At 36.7% G+C, this 17,192-nt stretch overlaps 1 protein-coding gene across 5 annotated transcripts in view; it reads right to left on the bottom strand.

Moving 5' to 3' along the window:
• Nucleotides 1–1,057: 1,057 nt before the first annotated feature.
• Nucleotides 1,058–17,192, bottom strand: part of RC3H1 (ring finger and CCCH-type domains 1) — a 93,496-nt gene continuing 77,361 nt past the window's right edge. For 3 of the 5 annotated variants that reach the window (XM_060091232.1, XM_060091231.1, XM_060091233.1), the window contains exons 15-20: nt 15,388–15,601; nt 14,848–14,953; nt 14,591–14,723; nt 12,313–12,492; nt 10,833–10,948; nt 1,058–9,321 (exon numbers count right to left, since the gene is read on the bottom strand). In XM_060091232.1, the coding sequence (XP_059947215.1) occupies nt 9,171–9,321; nt 10,833–10,948; nt 12,313–12,492; nt 14,591–14,723; nt 14,848–14,953; nt 15,388–15,601 (900 nt within the window). In that variant the 3' untranslated portion in view covers nt 1,058–9,170. The remainder of the gene's footprint in view (nt 9,322–10,832; nt 10,949–12,312; nt 12,493–14,590; nt 14,724–14,847; nt 14,954–15,387; nt 15,602–17,192) is intronic. The other 2 variants (XM_060091234.1, XM_060091236.1) reach the window with 2 other exon arrangements.

The raw sequence follows: 17,192 nt of genomic DNA, 5'->3' as shown, positions 1-17,192 counted from the left end.
TTCGTAAGTGGAGTCTGAGCTCCTTAAGGGTAGAGAGTATTTCCTCTTTATCCCCTACAGTGTTGTGCCATATAGGGAGTACTCAGCAAATTACTTTAGTAAATACTGTACTAAGTGTTCAGTGAGTAGTTGAAAGTTTACTTTTGATGTGCTAGGTGTTCCAAATAAGGGTGGCAGCCATTAACTAAATGAGCCACCATGTTGGAAAGCAGAGGGATTTACAAATTGATCATTGCAGATTAGCTGATTACTGGGATTGAGATGCTAATATACACAAAAAAATCAAACTCATGTTTTTAAAAAAATAAATTTATTTTTGGCCGCATTGGGTCTTTGTTGCTGCACACGGGCTTTCTCTAGTTGTGGTGAGCAGGTGCTACTCTTCGTTGCGGTGTGCGGGCTTCTCATTGCAGCGGCTTCTTTTGTTTTGGAGCACAGGCTCTAGGCACACGAGCTTCAGTAGTTGTGGCGCGGGGGCTTCAGTAGTTGTGGCTTGCAGGCTCTACAGCACAGGCTCAGTAGTTGTGGCACACGGGCTTAGTTGCTCTGTGGCATGTGGTATCTTCCCAGACCAGGGCTCGAACCTGTGTCCCCTGCATTGGCAGTTGGATTCTTAACCACTGCATCACCAGGGAAGCCCTCAAACTCATATTAATCAATGAGTCTCAGTGTAAGGGATCACAAAGTACCCTGTTGCTTGTAAGCAGGGTAGGCCTAGGTAAGTGGTAAAGCCAGCAAGTCTGGTTTTGGAATTCCCATTCTAGATTTTATGACATTCAAGAATGGTTGCAATAGTTACCATCCTTCATACCCTCTGAACTTTTTCTTACTGTGGCCCCTTCTCCTGAGGTCAGATATGGTACTAACGGACAACTAATTGCTAACTGATGGTACAAGGAGTGATGTTTGTTCACTGGTAACGTATATTATTTTTCTTTTAAAAATATTCAGTTATTTTAAAGGAAACTCTAGCCATTGTCAGTTATTGTCTTTTAAAAATATGGACATTTTATTATATAACAATGTTGCTATTATCACACTGAACAAAAGTGTCATTCCTTGGTTTTATCTAATACTCAATACTTAAGTCAAATTCCCCTAACTATATTATATAAAAGTCTTTGAATGTTTGGTTTGTTGGAATTAGGATCCAAAGTCCACACGTTGCATGTGATTTTTATATCTCCAAAGTTCCTTTTAATCTAGAGTATTCCCCTCTCCTCCCCTTTTTTCTTCTTCATAACATTGAGTTCTTGAATAGGGTATATTTTACAGTGGTCTCTAAGAGAAAATCCTCTAAATGTCAGGAGTGACTAATTGGTGGGGATTTCAGGACAATTAGGAAAAGTGAGTAAGAACGGAAAGACAAAAAATATTTGCATCAGGAAGGTATTCAGAGCAAGGCCATATTGCTTAAGCATAAAAAGGTTCTGATTTTAAGGAATAAAACCCAGAACTTTGGATGTTAACCATGGAGTCTCACTGAACACTGACCCTAGGATTTCAGAACCATTACTTTTACTCCTAATGTGCAATCACTGTATAACAAATGAAGTATTCTGAACTGTGGTGTTGGACTAATTCCTGTGATATATATAAAATTGACACTACAAGTATGTGTGTTTGTATACATTACCTACTTCTCTATTTTTCACCTAAAAAACGAACAAACAAACATAACTCCATAAAAAAGGTGTAAGAAAACAATCCCAAGGTTAGAATAAGAGGGCACAGGCTCATTTACAAAAAAAGACTACGCGTTTCTCCTCATCAATTTATCATTTAATATAAATGCTGACAGAAAGCAGATAAAGACCTTGTAGACACTTTCATATATTTACAAACCAAAAGGCGAATCACCTCCTTCTACTTGTTAAGATAGTCCTTTTATCTGCAACTTGTGGGAGCCTTAAACACTAATTTGGAGCAACATGAGGCTGAGTCAGTTTCCAAGATAATAAAGAAAGGAACAGCATTTTAACAAAATGTGGCATCTTTGATGTAGACAACATGCACACAGATAACACAAATTAAAAAGATGGCCCTCATCCTCTCAAAACTCTGCAACAAGGAGAGTATGTACTTATTCAGACCCAGCATTTTGCTGTCCTAAACATCTTCCTACTACTATTTTTCTTCCACTTCACTTTTCTGAAGTCTGTTTAAAAATTCAAAATATAAACAGATTTTAAAAAAGAGAGGGAAATGGTCTATTTCAAAAACAGGTTTCTTTTTTCCTATTCCAAAAGAACTTCCAGGAGATAAAGTCTTCAAATAAGATTTCACAGTTTGCCAAGTGCTAATTTCACAGCTTGTGAAATTCCAACTCATTATGTCTTCACTTTTTAAAGAAAAGTTGGAAACACTTGGAAAAAGTAAAATTTCACAAACTTCAGCAATTTAAACATGAGCTGTCTCTTTAACGCTCAATATTTTTATTTCTGAACAGGAGGCAGGCAAGAAAGAACAGGGAGCTAAAGGCAAGGGAGAAAAATAGGAATGCAAGAACTTCAAAAAAATGGTATTTTGTCTAGCACTAATTTAAGAACAGGAGATATAAATTCTCACTATTCAAACTGTAAATGATTTCATGAAGTCATTTATAACCTGACTCAAATCTCATGGGCTCCTTTATTATCCTAGATTATTTTTGACTTGTTAAATATACCTCCGCAGGGCACAATCACATACAATCAATACGATTGGTAAATTACACAAGCTCTATCCCAAGCAAATATGCATCAATGTTAAAAAGTTACTTAAAAAAACAGAAACAAAATAAAACAAAATAAAATCCACCCAAAAAGGTGATAATGACTGCAGAATGTCTCGGGGAGACTGGTATGAGCCAAATTGACCACAGTCAGGGAAAAAGGGTAAGAAGGGTAACAAGGGGAAGAGACCACACACAAGGAGAAGAATCTCACAACTGGAAAATGTTTTAAGTGGGTGAAAGGATTTGTTCATTATCTTGATTCACTTTTTCCATTTCTGTTGTTCTAAAAACTCACAGATTCATCGTCAAGTAAGATAATGAAGCCTATGGATCAATGAATAAAATTTTTTTAAAAAAAGAAAAACTTCTTTCCCCCAAGTTCCTTTCATTCCCAGAAGGTGGGAAGAAGAGAAAGGATGAAAGGGGGAATAAAGGAAATTTAGGCAACAATACACCTGGAAAAAGTAGCTCTCAGAACAGTGTCTTAGTTGAACAGAGGATGTAAACATGATAAGCAAAAGCTTAAAATGCCTTGAAATCAGAGGAGTATTTTACAGGGTGGTTCAGATATTATTGTGAGAATGGCAGCCTATCAGTGGAGAGAGATTACACTAATAAATGGTGATTTAAAAAAATCAGGTAAAAAAAAAAAAGGCTACCAATTAATCCACCCAATAGTTGTTTCCATTCTTTTCTTGACCCTTTCATACACCATCTGGAGTTGGGGTAGGGACCCACCTGACAGTTTCCAGTTATAAGATGACTCTGAGTGCACAACCTAGAATGGATGCCAAAGACCTGTGAGCTCTGTCTACTTAGAGTTTAAATTAAAAACAAAACAACACACAAAAAAACCCAACTAGAAATAATGAGACCTCAATACAAGAAAATAAGTCACCTTATCTAGTATACAACATATATTAGGATAACAAACTCCACAGGATTTTATTTTTCTAAATACATATTTTTGGACACAATATTGTTGTGAGGCTTAAGTTCTCTCTCTTGGGTTACTGTGCCTTATTTTCTTTTGAAAATAATGGTTATTACTCTAGGGATGTTCTGCTCAGGAATAAAGTTTAGGGGAAGTTCAGTGTTTGGCTGAAAATTCAGAAGCTCTGAAAACAAGGATTCCAGTGGTGAGGTTAGTCCCTTTATCACAACAGGATTTCAAAGGGCTCTTTACCCACTTTGTTCAGTGCAGTATTGAGAATCTACCCACTGGGAACATATTTATTATTAAAAGGTGTTACTTCTTCTTGGTGGTGGCAGTTTCCTATTCTTCATTAACATTATAGCTAGCGTTACAATCTAATGCAAGTGAAAACACCTTTAGCAGTCAAAGAAATAAAATCTTAAGAACCAAATGGTAAGCTGGCATTTACTACAATTAACAGTATCTTTCAACAAAAACAACTTTCTTTTTCTAAGTGGCTCAGGAAAGTTGAAATAAGAATTTTAAAAAATATTAACTGCAATCCACCTACAATTCCCAATAAGTAATTTCAGCAGGAAAGTTTCATAAGGCTGAGCTGAAGCAACAAATAAATATAAAAATCACAGTTGTCCAAGGTAGAAAGGTATGAATGTGGGCCAGCAAAATGGGCAGTCAGGTAAAATGATGACAGTAGTAGACTGCTTGCCTGTTCAATCCCTAACATTGAACGTAAAATCTGCTTAGTTTAGTAGCTCTGTCTAATTTTTATCTAAAAGGATAGGCAGACTTTTCAGGGAAGAGATCACCTTGCAAACACTATAACCATGTATCGTCAATAAAAAATAAACATAATTGGACTCTTTTAGGGTAAAAATCTAAGTAAACACTGCAGTTGATTTCCAGACAGGTTATTAATTTCCCCTAAAAAGTAACTGAGCCTTTCCTTTTAATGATATATAAGACATTACAAGTGCTTTTTACAGATAGATTTTATACATGAAACCTTTACTCAATTCTTTAAAATGAGCAAAAAAAAAAAAAAAGTAGAAAAAGATGGTTAGATCTCCATCTATAACCATTTGTACATAAGCAATAACAACCGAGTACTCTTTAGTGAAAAGAATCTATTTTTCTCTGAATCTGAATATAATCTAGCATGTACTGACTATAGTTACTTGACCATAGTGATAGTAGATTGTCCTTTAGGCACAAGTAAAATAACAAAATTACAACATGCTATCATGACAGGATAATCTCAGCAAAAGGGAGGAGGAACTGCTTACACACAATATTGTAAAAGATGACATTCATGGTTTAGAAAAACTGAAGAATTTTCATTACTTTTACATTTTATAAGGCCAGCTAACTTTAACAGTTAACTTTAGATACATCTCCCTACACAGTATAATCAACTCACAACTACTAAGAGGTTTCACAATCGAAATGGCTACTATTTCCTCCCAAACCAAAACAGAGTAAAGCACAAGTCTTTGGCTCTCCTTTAAAGAAAACAGCAGGTTACCGTTCCTAACCAGACCTTTGTTTGCCTACCAGTAGGGCAAATACCACATTTGTGCATCACTGAGTAATAACACCATTAGAAAAGGCAACTTCACAGAAGTTATTGGCTAAGCGAATTCATTTGAATGCTCTGTTTTGAGGCAGCAAACTGTCACTGTTGCAGATTGGGGAGGGCAGTGGGTAAATCAAGGGGAATTTGCAAGATACAGAAGGGACAGAGGAAAAAAAGAAAAACAAAAACTTTGAGCTCCAACCCTGAAGACCAATGGGAAGTCTGATGGAGTTACATATTCAAGGCAGCAAATGAGAATCATACCAATTTTATGTCTTTTAGGCAAAAAATATATATATATAAATAAATAAATACATGGGAAAGACTAGGAGAAGGGAAGGGAAATAAAATGGGAGAAGGGAATCAACCACATTAATGCTGTATGAAATAAATTTTTATACATTCTGAGTAGTTGAGTATTTTGTAGCTGGCATTAGAAATAGTGTCTTATTATTTGAATATTACTAGAAACCTATGTTATAACTAACTTTTCTTTTTATTAGAAAAGTAACAAGGAATGGATCTTTGGTCACGTCAGCCTCTGTAAATTACCCAAGTCATGGCACCTACTGAACTTATGACAATATCTATAAGTAAGGCAAAAGAACTACATATAAGTCAGAAAATTGAGTCTAGATAGCTTATTCTCGGTTCTTCTACCCTCTTCCAGAGACTCACTGAAGAAAGAAAAAGTCCAAGTACTTTTATATTCCTAGCTGTAATAAAATTCTGGTGTTGTTATCCAGACTGAACACAATGCTTATTACTCCTACCTTAACCCTCTCAGAACTGTTCATTTTCATCAGAGATGTCTGAGTCTTGCCTTTTAATTCAGTGAAAAGCAAACAGTCATCTTCAGAAGAAATTAACATTTGAATAAGTAGAAAGTATAAAAACTGTATTTCCTATCTGACTGGTTTCATCTTCTACCTGTCTCTAAAGGGATAAATTTAAAAAGCTAGAAAAGTCAATTATTTTTCATAGATTTTAACAAAAAAGCAGTTAGAAAGTCAAGCAGTTTTGCCTGAACAGGCCATTGACCCTTATAGGCTCATCATATCACAAGGTATACAACAGAGAAAAGGAAAAGAGAAAAAAAAATTGGAGGTTTTATTGAATTCCTAAAACTGCTTGTGAGCACTGCAAAAGTTGTAAGAATTTCTATGAGGTAAGGCAGAGTAACCAATTTAAAATAGGTAAATTACAGGCACAATGGGACAGTATACCTTTCTCTTGCTGTTCTACCCACTCAGATTTCCTCTAGAGTGTTAGGCCTTAGAGAGGTACAGCTAGGTTAAGGCTACAATTTGAGAGATTCCCCCCATCTTCACTCCATGAAAATACCTTAAAAAGAGAGAGAGTATTTTAAGTCAGTTCAAAACAGTGGCTTCTCTGGTTTTATTCATAATAGGAATACTGTGTATATTAATCCCTGTTTCTGCCTAGCTTACAAAATCAAAATGGTGAAAGGAAGAATGAGTATATTTGAAGAAAATAAACAAGAACAACAGAAGTTGAGTTATTAGGGGTTTCAACAGATACCCAAAATGGAATTTTACTTTTACTCCGAATTTCAACAAAATCAATACCCATAAATTCCTCTTCAGTACCAGAATCATTTTGAGTTCCAAATTGAACCAACTGCTCCTAAAATTTAGGAATTAAACATGTACAAAGGAGAAATAACATCTGCCCAAATCTGCCTACAGAAGGTTAGAGGCCAAGAATGTTGTCTTTTACAGCTATAGAGAGAAATGAAAAATCTCGGGACTGTCAGACATAAAAGTTTCTCTCCTTCTCCCAAAAAAACAGTAAGTACTTAAAGAGTAAATGTAAGAGGGTTTTAAGCAAAATAAAACAAATAAAAAAGGCAAAAAAGCAAGTGTATTTAAAAAAAAAAAAGGAAAATATGGATATCAACTGATAAAATGCCTCATCTTCATTCAGTGCTTCTACCTCCCAATCAGTCATTTTATCGCAACAGCTGCGCTCATGCGAAAAAATCCATAAAACATACCCAATATATATACAGATATAGCTATGTATATATGTATATATATAATATATATATAAATTTTTATTTAAATAAAAAAGAAAGCTCGAATCCCAAGCCAATATGTGTATATCAAATCCTTGACCAGCCAGGTCTGTAGGGCATAATCAAATTCAATGTGAAATAGTATATAAACACGGTGCCTTGACTGGGCAAATTAAATAATTGCTACTCAAAAGAGTGTTCTGTTTGGACTCTCCTACTGGTAGGCAATGGCAGGACTGTATTACCCTCCCCCCACCCTCACCCCCCATTTGTTTCATTTAACAATATGATGGACACAGAGCTTAGACTGAGGTTGTTATGACCTCAGCAGGAGTTAAGGGTTAAGAAAATAAGAAACAAGAAAAATACAAACTCTTGCTTTTACCCAACCAAAGCAATGCAGTAACTTATTACATAACCAGTGCTTTCTGTTTTAGTAGTATAATCCAGAAAGGGAAATTTTTAGAAATTCAGGCAAACATAGGGATAGGGTGGGTGCTGTATCAAATAACCCCCACTAAACATGTTTTATATGGTCTTAGTTCAGTACAGACATGTGGCATCAGAATATGTGCAGCAGAACTAAGTAATAAAAATTCTTCCTTATTCTTTTCAACATTTTCATGAAGAATCTTTTCAATATTGTAAAGCCAAGACTACAAAAATTGACTTCTAGGTACTATCTACTTGCGCTAGTGATTCTGAAAAGCAGCAACTGATTAATTCATGAACTATCCTTAAGATTCAGGCAGTTTGTATTTGCCAATCTCTGACAGCCAAGGGCTCCGGTATACGGGAATTTTATATTTTTGGTTTTTGAGAGTAAAACATACACATCCATTGAACTAATGTGGCTCTGTTCATTTTAAGTTCAAATCAAGTGTTGCAGTTTTACAACATGGTTGATTATCCTGGTTTTTGAACATTCTACGATTTCAGCAGAGGTTCAATTTGAAAAAGCACAGCTCTAAATTTCCAACCATCACCTCAATATAGGTAATAAACCAAGCATGTATTTTCAGTGCTACTAAATTAGTTTATCCTGAAAGTAATCTCCATTTGAATCTCCTCAAGCAATCTAAAATTGGCTCAGGTTTCTGATTACATTAAGAGAATGAAAGGGGTCCGTCCATAATATCAGAAATGAGGGCTTCAAAAATTAATTGGTAATTATCTCTCTGAAAAGCTGAAATAAACACAAAAACAAGAAATAAAGCCCTCCTGAACAATAACTACAAAAAGTTTTAATGCCATATGAAAAACCTACCTACACATGAAGCTAGTGACCCAGAAAGAGAAAGCAGATTATGGCTTCTAAATAACAGCTCTTGGAAAGTTGGTGTGCTGCACATTTTCTAATAACTAGTCTATTACTGTCTATTTCTCAAGCACCACAGAATTCTCAGAAAGGCCAGTGCTTTTTGTCTGCTGTAATTTATGGGGTTGGGTTGTGAGAGTTAGAAAGGATTGGGGGTAAGGAATTATACACTGGGTATGTAATAATACCAAAATACAAGAAAAACCTACTTCATTAAGATCATACAATTAATCAAACAGAGTGTATATATAATATCTTCTTTTTTTTTTAAAGCCCTGGATCCAAGGCGTCCAAAGTTATTAAAATAAAGTTCATTCACAGAACAAAAACAAATTTAATCTGAATTGCTTGCAGATACTGCTAATTTTCTTTTTCTTTTTCTTTTTTTTTTTAAATTAAAAAATGCATTATTGTGAACTATGTGCAGGGTTTGTTTTTACTAGTGGTGTTTGTGCACATTGCCTCTGGTGCTTTTCCTGGATTTCTCTGACCACTCTCAGAGAAAAGGTTTAGAAGCTATCTGTTCTCCTACCCCTACGCCCCACAAATTGGTTAGGAACAGAAGATAAAAGTAGGACTCCTCATGTTTCAGGGAGCAGAACTGGATGTAACTCCTGATCTCTGGGAGTCATTATTGTCCCCTCCTCCCTCAGGGTCCTCTGACAGGTTCAGAGAGTTGGTCTTGTTTGATAGGAGGCTGATGTTCTCTTCTGTCAAGGCTGATCCATTCGGCACATCACTGTTAATGGTTTTTTTTTTTTTTTTTTTTTTAAAAAAAAGGAGTTTGGATTTTAAAAAAGGAGAGAGATAAAAATGATTATTTAGTAGAATAAAATCAACAGGGCCTTTCTTTTTAGCAGTATGGAATGGCATGCATGAATGGCATTCAAACTTTAATTTACAGCTCTATATCCATGCTTTATTTTAGCATAGGGGTTGGCAAACTAAGGCTAGCTAGCCGCCTTTTTTTCTTTTCTTTAAATTTTGTTTTTCTTAGCTGCCTGTTTTTGTAAACAAATTTTTATTGGAACACAGCCTGTCCATTTGCTTGCATATTGTCTATGGCTGCTTTCACATTACAATGGCAGAATTGAGAGTTTTGACAGAAATAGTAAAACTCATAATTTTAAATATTCACTATCTGGCCTTTAAGAAAAAGTGCTGACCCCTGCTTTTAGCAGGTTTACTAGTACAAGAAATTGCTTTGAACCCAGGATAATGCATGGATTTAAACAGCCAAAAACCTAAGCCTGAAAGCAACAGGGCATTAGATATTGTTGTATGTCATCAGGAGGGCAACTCGGGACTATGCATCAAAAGCCTCAAAATACCCTAAGGTGCAAAATACTCTAAGATGCAAGATATGCAAACAAAGAATTAACTTTAATATTGTTTATTGCAGGGTTGTTCATAATAGCTGATATGTATCCTTCCCTACCTGTAGAAGAATAATGGATGACATGGGATAGACCAAATTAAAAACAAGGAGGATGGGCGAGGGGGGGGCAGGTAGGTGGGTGGAAGAGGCTAAATGCCTACACACTTCAAAAAACCAGAAGAGGGCTTCCTTGGTGGCGCAGTGGTTGAGAGTCCGCCTGTCGATGCAGGGGACACGGGTTCGTGCCCTGGTCCGGGAAGATCCCACATGCCGCAGAGCGGCTGGGCCCATGAGCCATGGCCGCTGAGCCTGCACGTCTGGAGCCTGTGCTCCACAACGGGAGAGGCCCGCGTACCTCAAAAAAAAAAAAAAAAGACCAGAAGGGTATACATCAAAATGTTAACACTGTTTTTTTTTTGTTTTTTTGTTTTTTTTGCGGTACGCGGGCCTCTCACTGTTGTGGCCTCTCCCGTTGCGGAGCACAGGCTCCGGATGCACAGGCTCAGCGGCCATGGCTCATGGGCCCAGCTGCTCCGCGGTATGTGGGATCTTCCCGGACCGGGGCACGAGCCCATGTCCCCTGCATCGGCAGGCAGACTCTCAACCACTGTGCCACCAGGGAAGCCCAACACTGGTTTTAAATAAATTAAAAAACAAGGGGAAAAAGGAGATGGAAGCAGAAAATTTTATTTCTTAGGTATTAACAGATAATTCAACCTTGGGTCTGATCTAAAATAAGTTTTAACTCCTAAACTTATGCAAAAATATTCTTTTCTCAGTGTATACAAAATAATATTTTAAAAATCAAATTATATGTATGAGGGTACTTCTGTCATGACTGTATAAGACTATGAAAATGTCCCTTTCTTTACCTGAATGTCAATGTAAGGTCCTCAGCTGGAACCTTATTTTGTGGTTCTGGTTGTCCATTTTCTGCTTGCTTACTTGTATTCAATTTGCTTTTCATGTCCAGAGAACACTGGTTCTCCTTTGAAAGAAAAGGAAATAAATTCAATTATCTTTTATTTAATGGTGCTAATGGAAGAGAGAACAGATATATATAATACAAAATGATGATCAGAAATCATATTTAGTTCTGTAAAATGACCAAAGAAACAGGCAGATTAAAAGAGAGACATAGGGACTTCCCTGGTGGCACAGTGGTTAAGAATCTGCCTGCCAATGCAGGGGACACGGGTTCGATCCCTGGTCCAGGAAGATCCCACATGCCGCAGAGCCACTAAGCCAGTGCGCCACTGAGCCCACGTGCCCGAAGAGCCCATGCGCTGCAACTACTGAGCCCATGCACTGCAACTACTGAAGACCGCGTGCTCTAGGGCCTGCGTGCCGCAACTACTGAGCCCGTGTGCTGCAACTACTGAAGCCTGTGCATCTAGAGCCCATGCTCCACAACAAGAGAAGCTACCACAATGAGAAGCCTGCGCAGCAATGAAGAGTAGCCCCTGCGTGAAGCAACTAGAGAAAGCCCGCGCACACAGCAACAAAAACCCAATGCAGCCAAAAAAAAGAGAGAGAGAGATACATACACAAAAACATAATGGAGTATGGCCCACTTGCTCACTATCCAAGCTGGATAGCAAGGGGACAAATGCCTCAAGTTAACATGGAAAAATCTCACAGAAAAACTGATGACTCAGAAAAAGCAAGTCAAAATATAATAAGTATCTATAATACACTTATTGAACACAGAAAAATGAAATATCCCATCTATTTGCTTAAAAAGAATGTGAAAACTATGCAACAATAAAAAAAACAATTACCATGCAATCTGAGGGAATGGTTCAGTCTCCTAAGACTAAAAATTTACTGAAATGAGTGTTCATGCACTATGAAACAAACCCTAAGCATATCTATGGATATAATTCCACAAGAAATAATATGTAGATGGCATCTCACTCATGACAAAAAAATAGATCATCAATAACATAAGGGCTGTGAAACCTAGAAATGTTATTTGGTAATACATCTTTGTTTAACATGAGGGCACTGCAAAAAACACCATCCCCTCTGCTTCCTTCATCAATACGTTTAACAGAAATTTAGTAACTTCCAGATAACCACCTTGTTTTCCCGGAAAGTTTTTTGTAATGCAGAAAACTAAGACAAAGAACACACTCAAACCAAAAGAGAATGAGGAGAAGAATGATAAAACAGGGAGGCAGACCATCTTCAGGACACTCATTGTCAGTATTAATCACTCAGTGCAGTGCCTTGGAGTGATGATTCTACAGCTCTAGATGATTCTAGAACTCCAGAGCCACGAGTTCAGCGACACAACTACACAGAGGCTTTCCTTTCAGCTTTCCTCTCTTTTCCCACCATAGCACTTACCATGCTCAGTTCCCGGGTTCTCTTCCCGATTTCCCTTTCCACCTGGTGCAGTTCCAAGCTCAGCTGCTCACTTGAGGGCGCTCCAGGCCATTTTTGCGGTGGCGGCGGCGGCGGTGGGGGCTGTGATTGGCCTGCCAAGGCGCTCGCCTCCCTCTGCAGCGCCAGCCTGCTACCGACAGCCTAGTGCAAAAGCCAAGCGCACAGCTCAACACACGTCACGCCGCGCACAGAGTGACCAGGCCCGAAGCCAGACCTGCCCAAGCAACTTACTACTCATGGATTGGCAATAAAAATGATGCAAACGTAAGGCACTGGTTCTTTCTCTGAGTACCATTTGAATACAAAAGGGAAAAGATGGGGCATTTAAACTTAGTGAATAGTAATTTAATCTTTGGTGTAAGTTGCTCTTTTTATTTTCTTAGTGGAAAGAGAAGTCAACTATAAATGTGCTTCTTTCCTTTTCTGTTTTTTTTCCTTCTGTTTTTTAATTGAATTTTCTCTGATGTAAATTCTATAATTTCTTTCATGAAACTTCAGTAATGGCAGGGACTTTTAACCACAGTGAGTTAAATAGTGCTGAAATTCTTTTGGAACAGAAAATCAGTCTAGAAATTTCAACTAAGACAAAAAGCCATGAAATAGCAAGGTAAGGAATAATGCTTTATGGAGTTAAAGGTCCAAATCTTCAACAAGTTAATAAACTAAAGGGGAACATAATAAACACAGTGTTCTTTTTTCTTGCGATAGGAATCAGCAAGAAGTTTTGGACCAATGTTAATAAAGCAATGGGAAAAAGGAGACAAACATGAATACTATACAGGTTTTTATTTCTTATTTCATAAGAGAACAAGCTAGACACATGTTCAAGAACAAACACACACACACACAAAAATCCCTCCTACTGGTCTTGCTAATAAGAAAGTCTATGGAGGGTGGGAGGGAGGGAGACGCAAGAGGGAAGGGATATGGGAACAGATGTATATGTATGACTGATTCACTTTGTTATAAAGCAGAAACTTAAAAAAAAAAAAAAAAAAAGTCTAAGATCTAATCAGTTAGAAATTTATTTCCAAAGCAATAGCTTACTTATTATTACAGATCTTGGAAGCAAGATATAGATCTAGAAAGAAACGTTCTAAGAGCATCTTTTTCTCCAGAAGGGAGCAATGCATTTATCACTAGAATGTCTTTAGCTTTCCATATTCAAAGTCTATGTTCCAATGCAAAGGATAATATAAACAAAACCTAGTCTTCCTGATGTGGCACTTAAAGAACTTTAAATTCTTTGCCTTCTGACATTTTGTTTCTCTTAAGTATCAGGTAGCATGGTGGAAAGAACACTGAATTTGGAGTATGAAGAGCTGGGTTCATGTTTCAACCTCTGTGAAACTAATAACCTTCAACCAAAAAGGGGGGCGGACAATACCACCTGCCTAATCTAATTGTCAGGGACATGTATGGGTCAAATAAGGTATGTGATAGTAATTTATAAACTGAAAGAACTATATTAATGAAAGGTGGTATTATTATACAGAGGCTATATTTTTTAGGTCAAAGTTCTAAGCTTCTACTAAAGATGATGATGAGTAAAAGAAGTGAGAGAAATTTTTAAAAATTAAAGAAAATGTAAGAAATTAGAAAAAATCTTAAGCTAAAAGCATCTGTTGATCAAAAAACTATATACTAGGGGCTTCCCTGGTGGCGCAGTGGTTGAGAGTCCGCCTGCCGATGCAGGGGACACGGGTTCATACCCTGGTCTGGGAAGATCCCACATGCCGCAGAGCGGCTGGACCCGTGAGCCATGGCTGCGGAGCCTGTGCTCTGCAACGGGAGATGCCACAGCAGTGAGAGGCCCGTGTACGGCAAAAAACAAACAAACAAACAAAAAACTATATACTATATACCTTCAACTTAAACGTGCCATCAAGGAATATAAGCTCCTTTTATATTTTTTATTTTATATATTTTAGATAATCTACAAATTTTAGATTATCTAAAATATTATACAGTATAAAAATATAAAAGGAGCTTATATATATATACATATATAATGTATAATATATAAAACATATAAAATATGTTTTCTATTCTCAGGTAATAGAAATTCTAAATTTCCTATTGTCTCAGAACTTAGAAGTACTTAAATTCTTTGAAAAATGGACAACTATACTAACTCTTAGGAAACAAACCTTAAAGTTTTTTGTTCATTTGACCTCAAAAGTTCCTCCTTTTAAAACTCTTCAAAAACTGGAATGAAAAAATATCTCTAGGCTGGTACCTCTAGTCCACGTAGCTGGGTCTGTTGGCTAATTTGTTGGTTTAATTGCTGCAATTCTAGTCGTAGCTGTTCCCTCTCAGCAGATGGAAGGGGTTTTCCATGACTGGCCACTTCTGACATAGATATTCTCTCCCTTTTGTGGGAAAGAAATTACGGAATAAATTTAAAATTTTATTTTTAAAAAATGTTATGACCAGAAAAACAAAGTAAGTTGAGTAATTTTAAAGGCTTGTAAAAGTAAAAAGAATGACTTATACCTCTCACTGAAGTGTCCCTGAGAAGGTATGTTTTGATGAGGTGAATATGGAGAACCTCCCCAGCCACTGTGGGTTCCATACGGACCATAATCTGTAAGAGAGTAACCTACAGTGGAATGATGCAATTCATAGATTTGATTCTTCTTTTTAGGTAGCCACAATCTAAAAGGCGTAGGCATATTATGTACACAGTTATCTTGAAAGATGGAGGGGTATTGATATTTGTTTTTCCCCTACTAAAATGTCAATCTTTGTAATTTTTTCTTTTGTTTGATTTTTTTTTAAAAAATGAGATTATTTTAACAAAAGCAATGAAACTATTAAAAATAACACATAGGTTACCTTCATATACAGATATTTAATTTTAGTTTGTACCCCTACAATTCCCTGGGTTACAATTACCTTTCTACAGGGATAATTCCACAGAAAAGTTTGAAGACTACTGCCCTGCAAGATTATGAAAAGCACTGATAGTAAATGGGGAGTGCTGGGAGTTGTGACTATGAACACTCCAAATCAGCTTACCTCTGAGATTCTTACCTGAAATGTTAATAGATTTTGAGGGAGCTCCCTGAGGTGCCATAGCTTGCATTGGGCCAGCACCCTGATATATTGTTTTGGAAGTTCGAGAAATGGCACCAAATCGAGATACTGTTGGTCGGTCTCCAAATGGGATGAGGTCATCATCACTGGTTTCTGCTGCTCTTCTCTGAAGGTCCAATCGCTGGTCTCTCATTCCTTTACTCTCCACATTCTGGTAAAAAGTAAAATGAGAAGGTAAAAAGTAAAATGAGAAATCCACCCCACACTTAGATCTCTAACATAATTTCCTCTAGTTCAATGTACTTACTGATAAGACTAAAATCATTAGTTGCCTTTAGCTGTCATATAAAACATTGCTTTTCAAACCTCTGACCACTTCCTGTAATATTTTTTACATCATGACCCAGTACATATATACATTCAAATATATATATGTTTGAATGTATATATGTATACATATATATTTTCATGACAAACATTTATCCTTACTATATGTAATGTATTCTTGTATTTAGTTATTCTAATTCATTTCTTTAAAAAAAGGCCCATCATGACCAATAAATTAATTTTCAACAATCAATAGTTAGAAAAATACTGTTTAAAAATATAAGTGCCGGGCTTCCCTGGTGGCGCAGTGGTTGAGAGTCTGCCTGCTGATGCAGGGGACACGGGTTCGTGCCCCGGTCCAGGAAGATTCCACATGCCGCGGAGCGGCTGGGCCTGTGAGCCATGGCCGCTGAGCCTGCGCGTCCGGAGCCTGTGCTCCGCAACGGGAGAGGCCACAACAGTGAGAGGCCAGCGTACCGCACTTATATAAGTGCCAACATAGGCTTTTAAAAGGCATTCCAGTCAGAAAGATAAATGGAAATCTAATTGCTAGACCCTTGCTACTCAAAGAATAGTCCACAGACCAGCAGCATCATCAGCATCACTAGAGAACTCATTAGAAATACAGAATTTCAGGTCTCATCCCAGCCTTACTGAATTAGAACTTGAATTTTAACAGATTCCCCAGGTAATTTACATGCACATTCATGTTTGAGAAACACTGGGGTAGACTTTTATCCATTTGGGAAATGTTCAATTACATCTAGGTTAGGCTGGAAAACACTTTTATTCTTTGTTAATTTAAGTAAATGAGTTTTATTTTGCTAATGTTTATGTTACTTTACTATAATAACTCTTTCTGAAAGTCAGGTACAAAGCAAAGGTTCCTATCTACCTCTACCTCCTCATCTCACTCCTATTCTTAGAAAGATTATTTTTTATGGCCTAAAAACAATGTTTCCTTAATCCTACCACAGAAAAACAAAAGGTTCATTTTCACTTTTTTCTCTTCTATATTCCTTTTTTTCTCTTTCTTCTTTTTTTAATTGTCTGGCATCTAATCATATTTATGCTATAGATATCACTTCACTCATCTAAGTCTTCCTTTTCTATTACCAAGAATTGGCCTTCTCTCAACCAGCTGGGCAAATCTTTGTCTTTGAAAATCTATATAACAACCTAGGGAACCTTTGTTAGAATTAACAAGGGCAAATGAATAATAGTCAAAAAAAAAAAAAAAAAGAATAATAGTCAAGGCATACCTTTTACCCACCAATACTATTCTTAAGCATAACTTTCATGCAATGTGCACAAGGAAACATATGCAAGAATCTTTACTGTAGCACTGTACATAATAATAAAAAACTTAAAAACAGCCTAAATGTTCATCAACATGAAAATTAATAAACAATTATATATATATTTATTTATTGTATGATATCAGTTATCATACAATGGTATCTGATAAAAGCAGT

Source organism: Mesoplodon densirostris, chromosome 2 (assembly GCF_025265405.1).
Source record: "Mesoplodon densirostris isolate mMesDen1 chromosome 2, mMesDen1 primary haplotype, whole genome shotgun sequence".
NCBI classification, from domain to species: domain Eukaryota; kingdom Metazoa; phylum Chordata; class Mammalia; order Artiodactyla; family Ziphiidae; genus Mesoplodon; species Mesoplodon densirostris.
The sequence above is the reverse complement of the archived record's forward strand: the minus strand, read 5'-3'. Positions and strand labels throughout refer to the sequence as shown.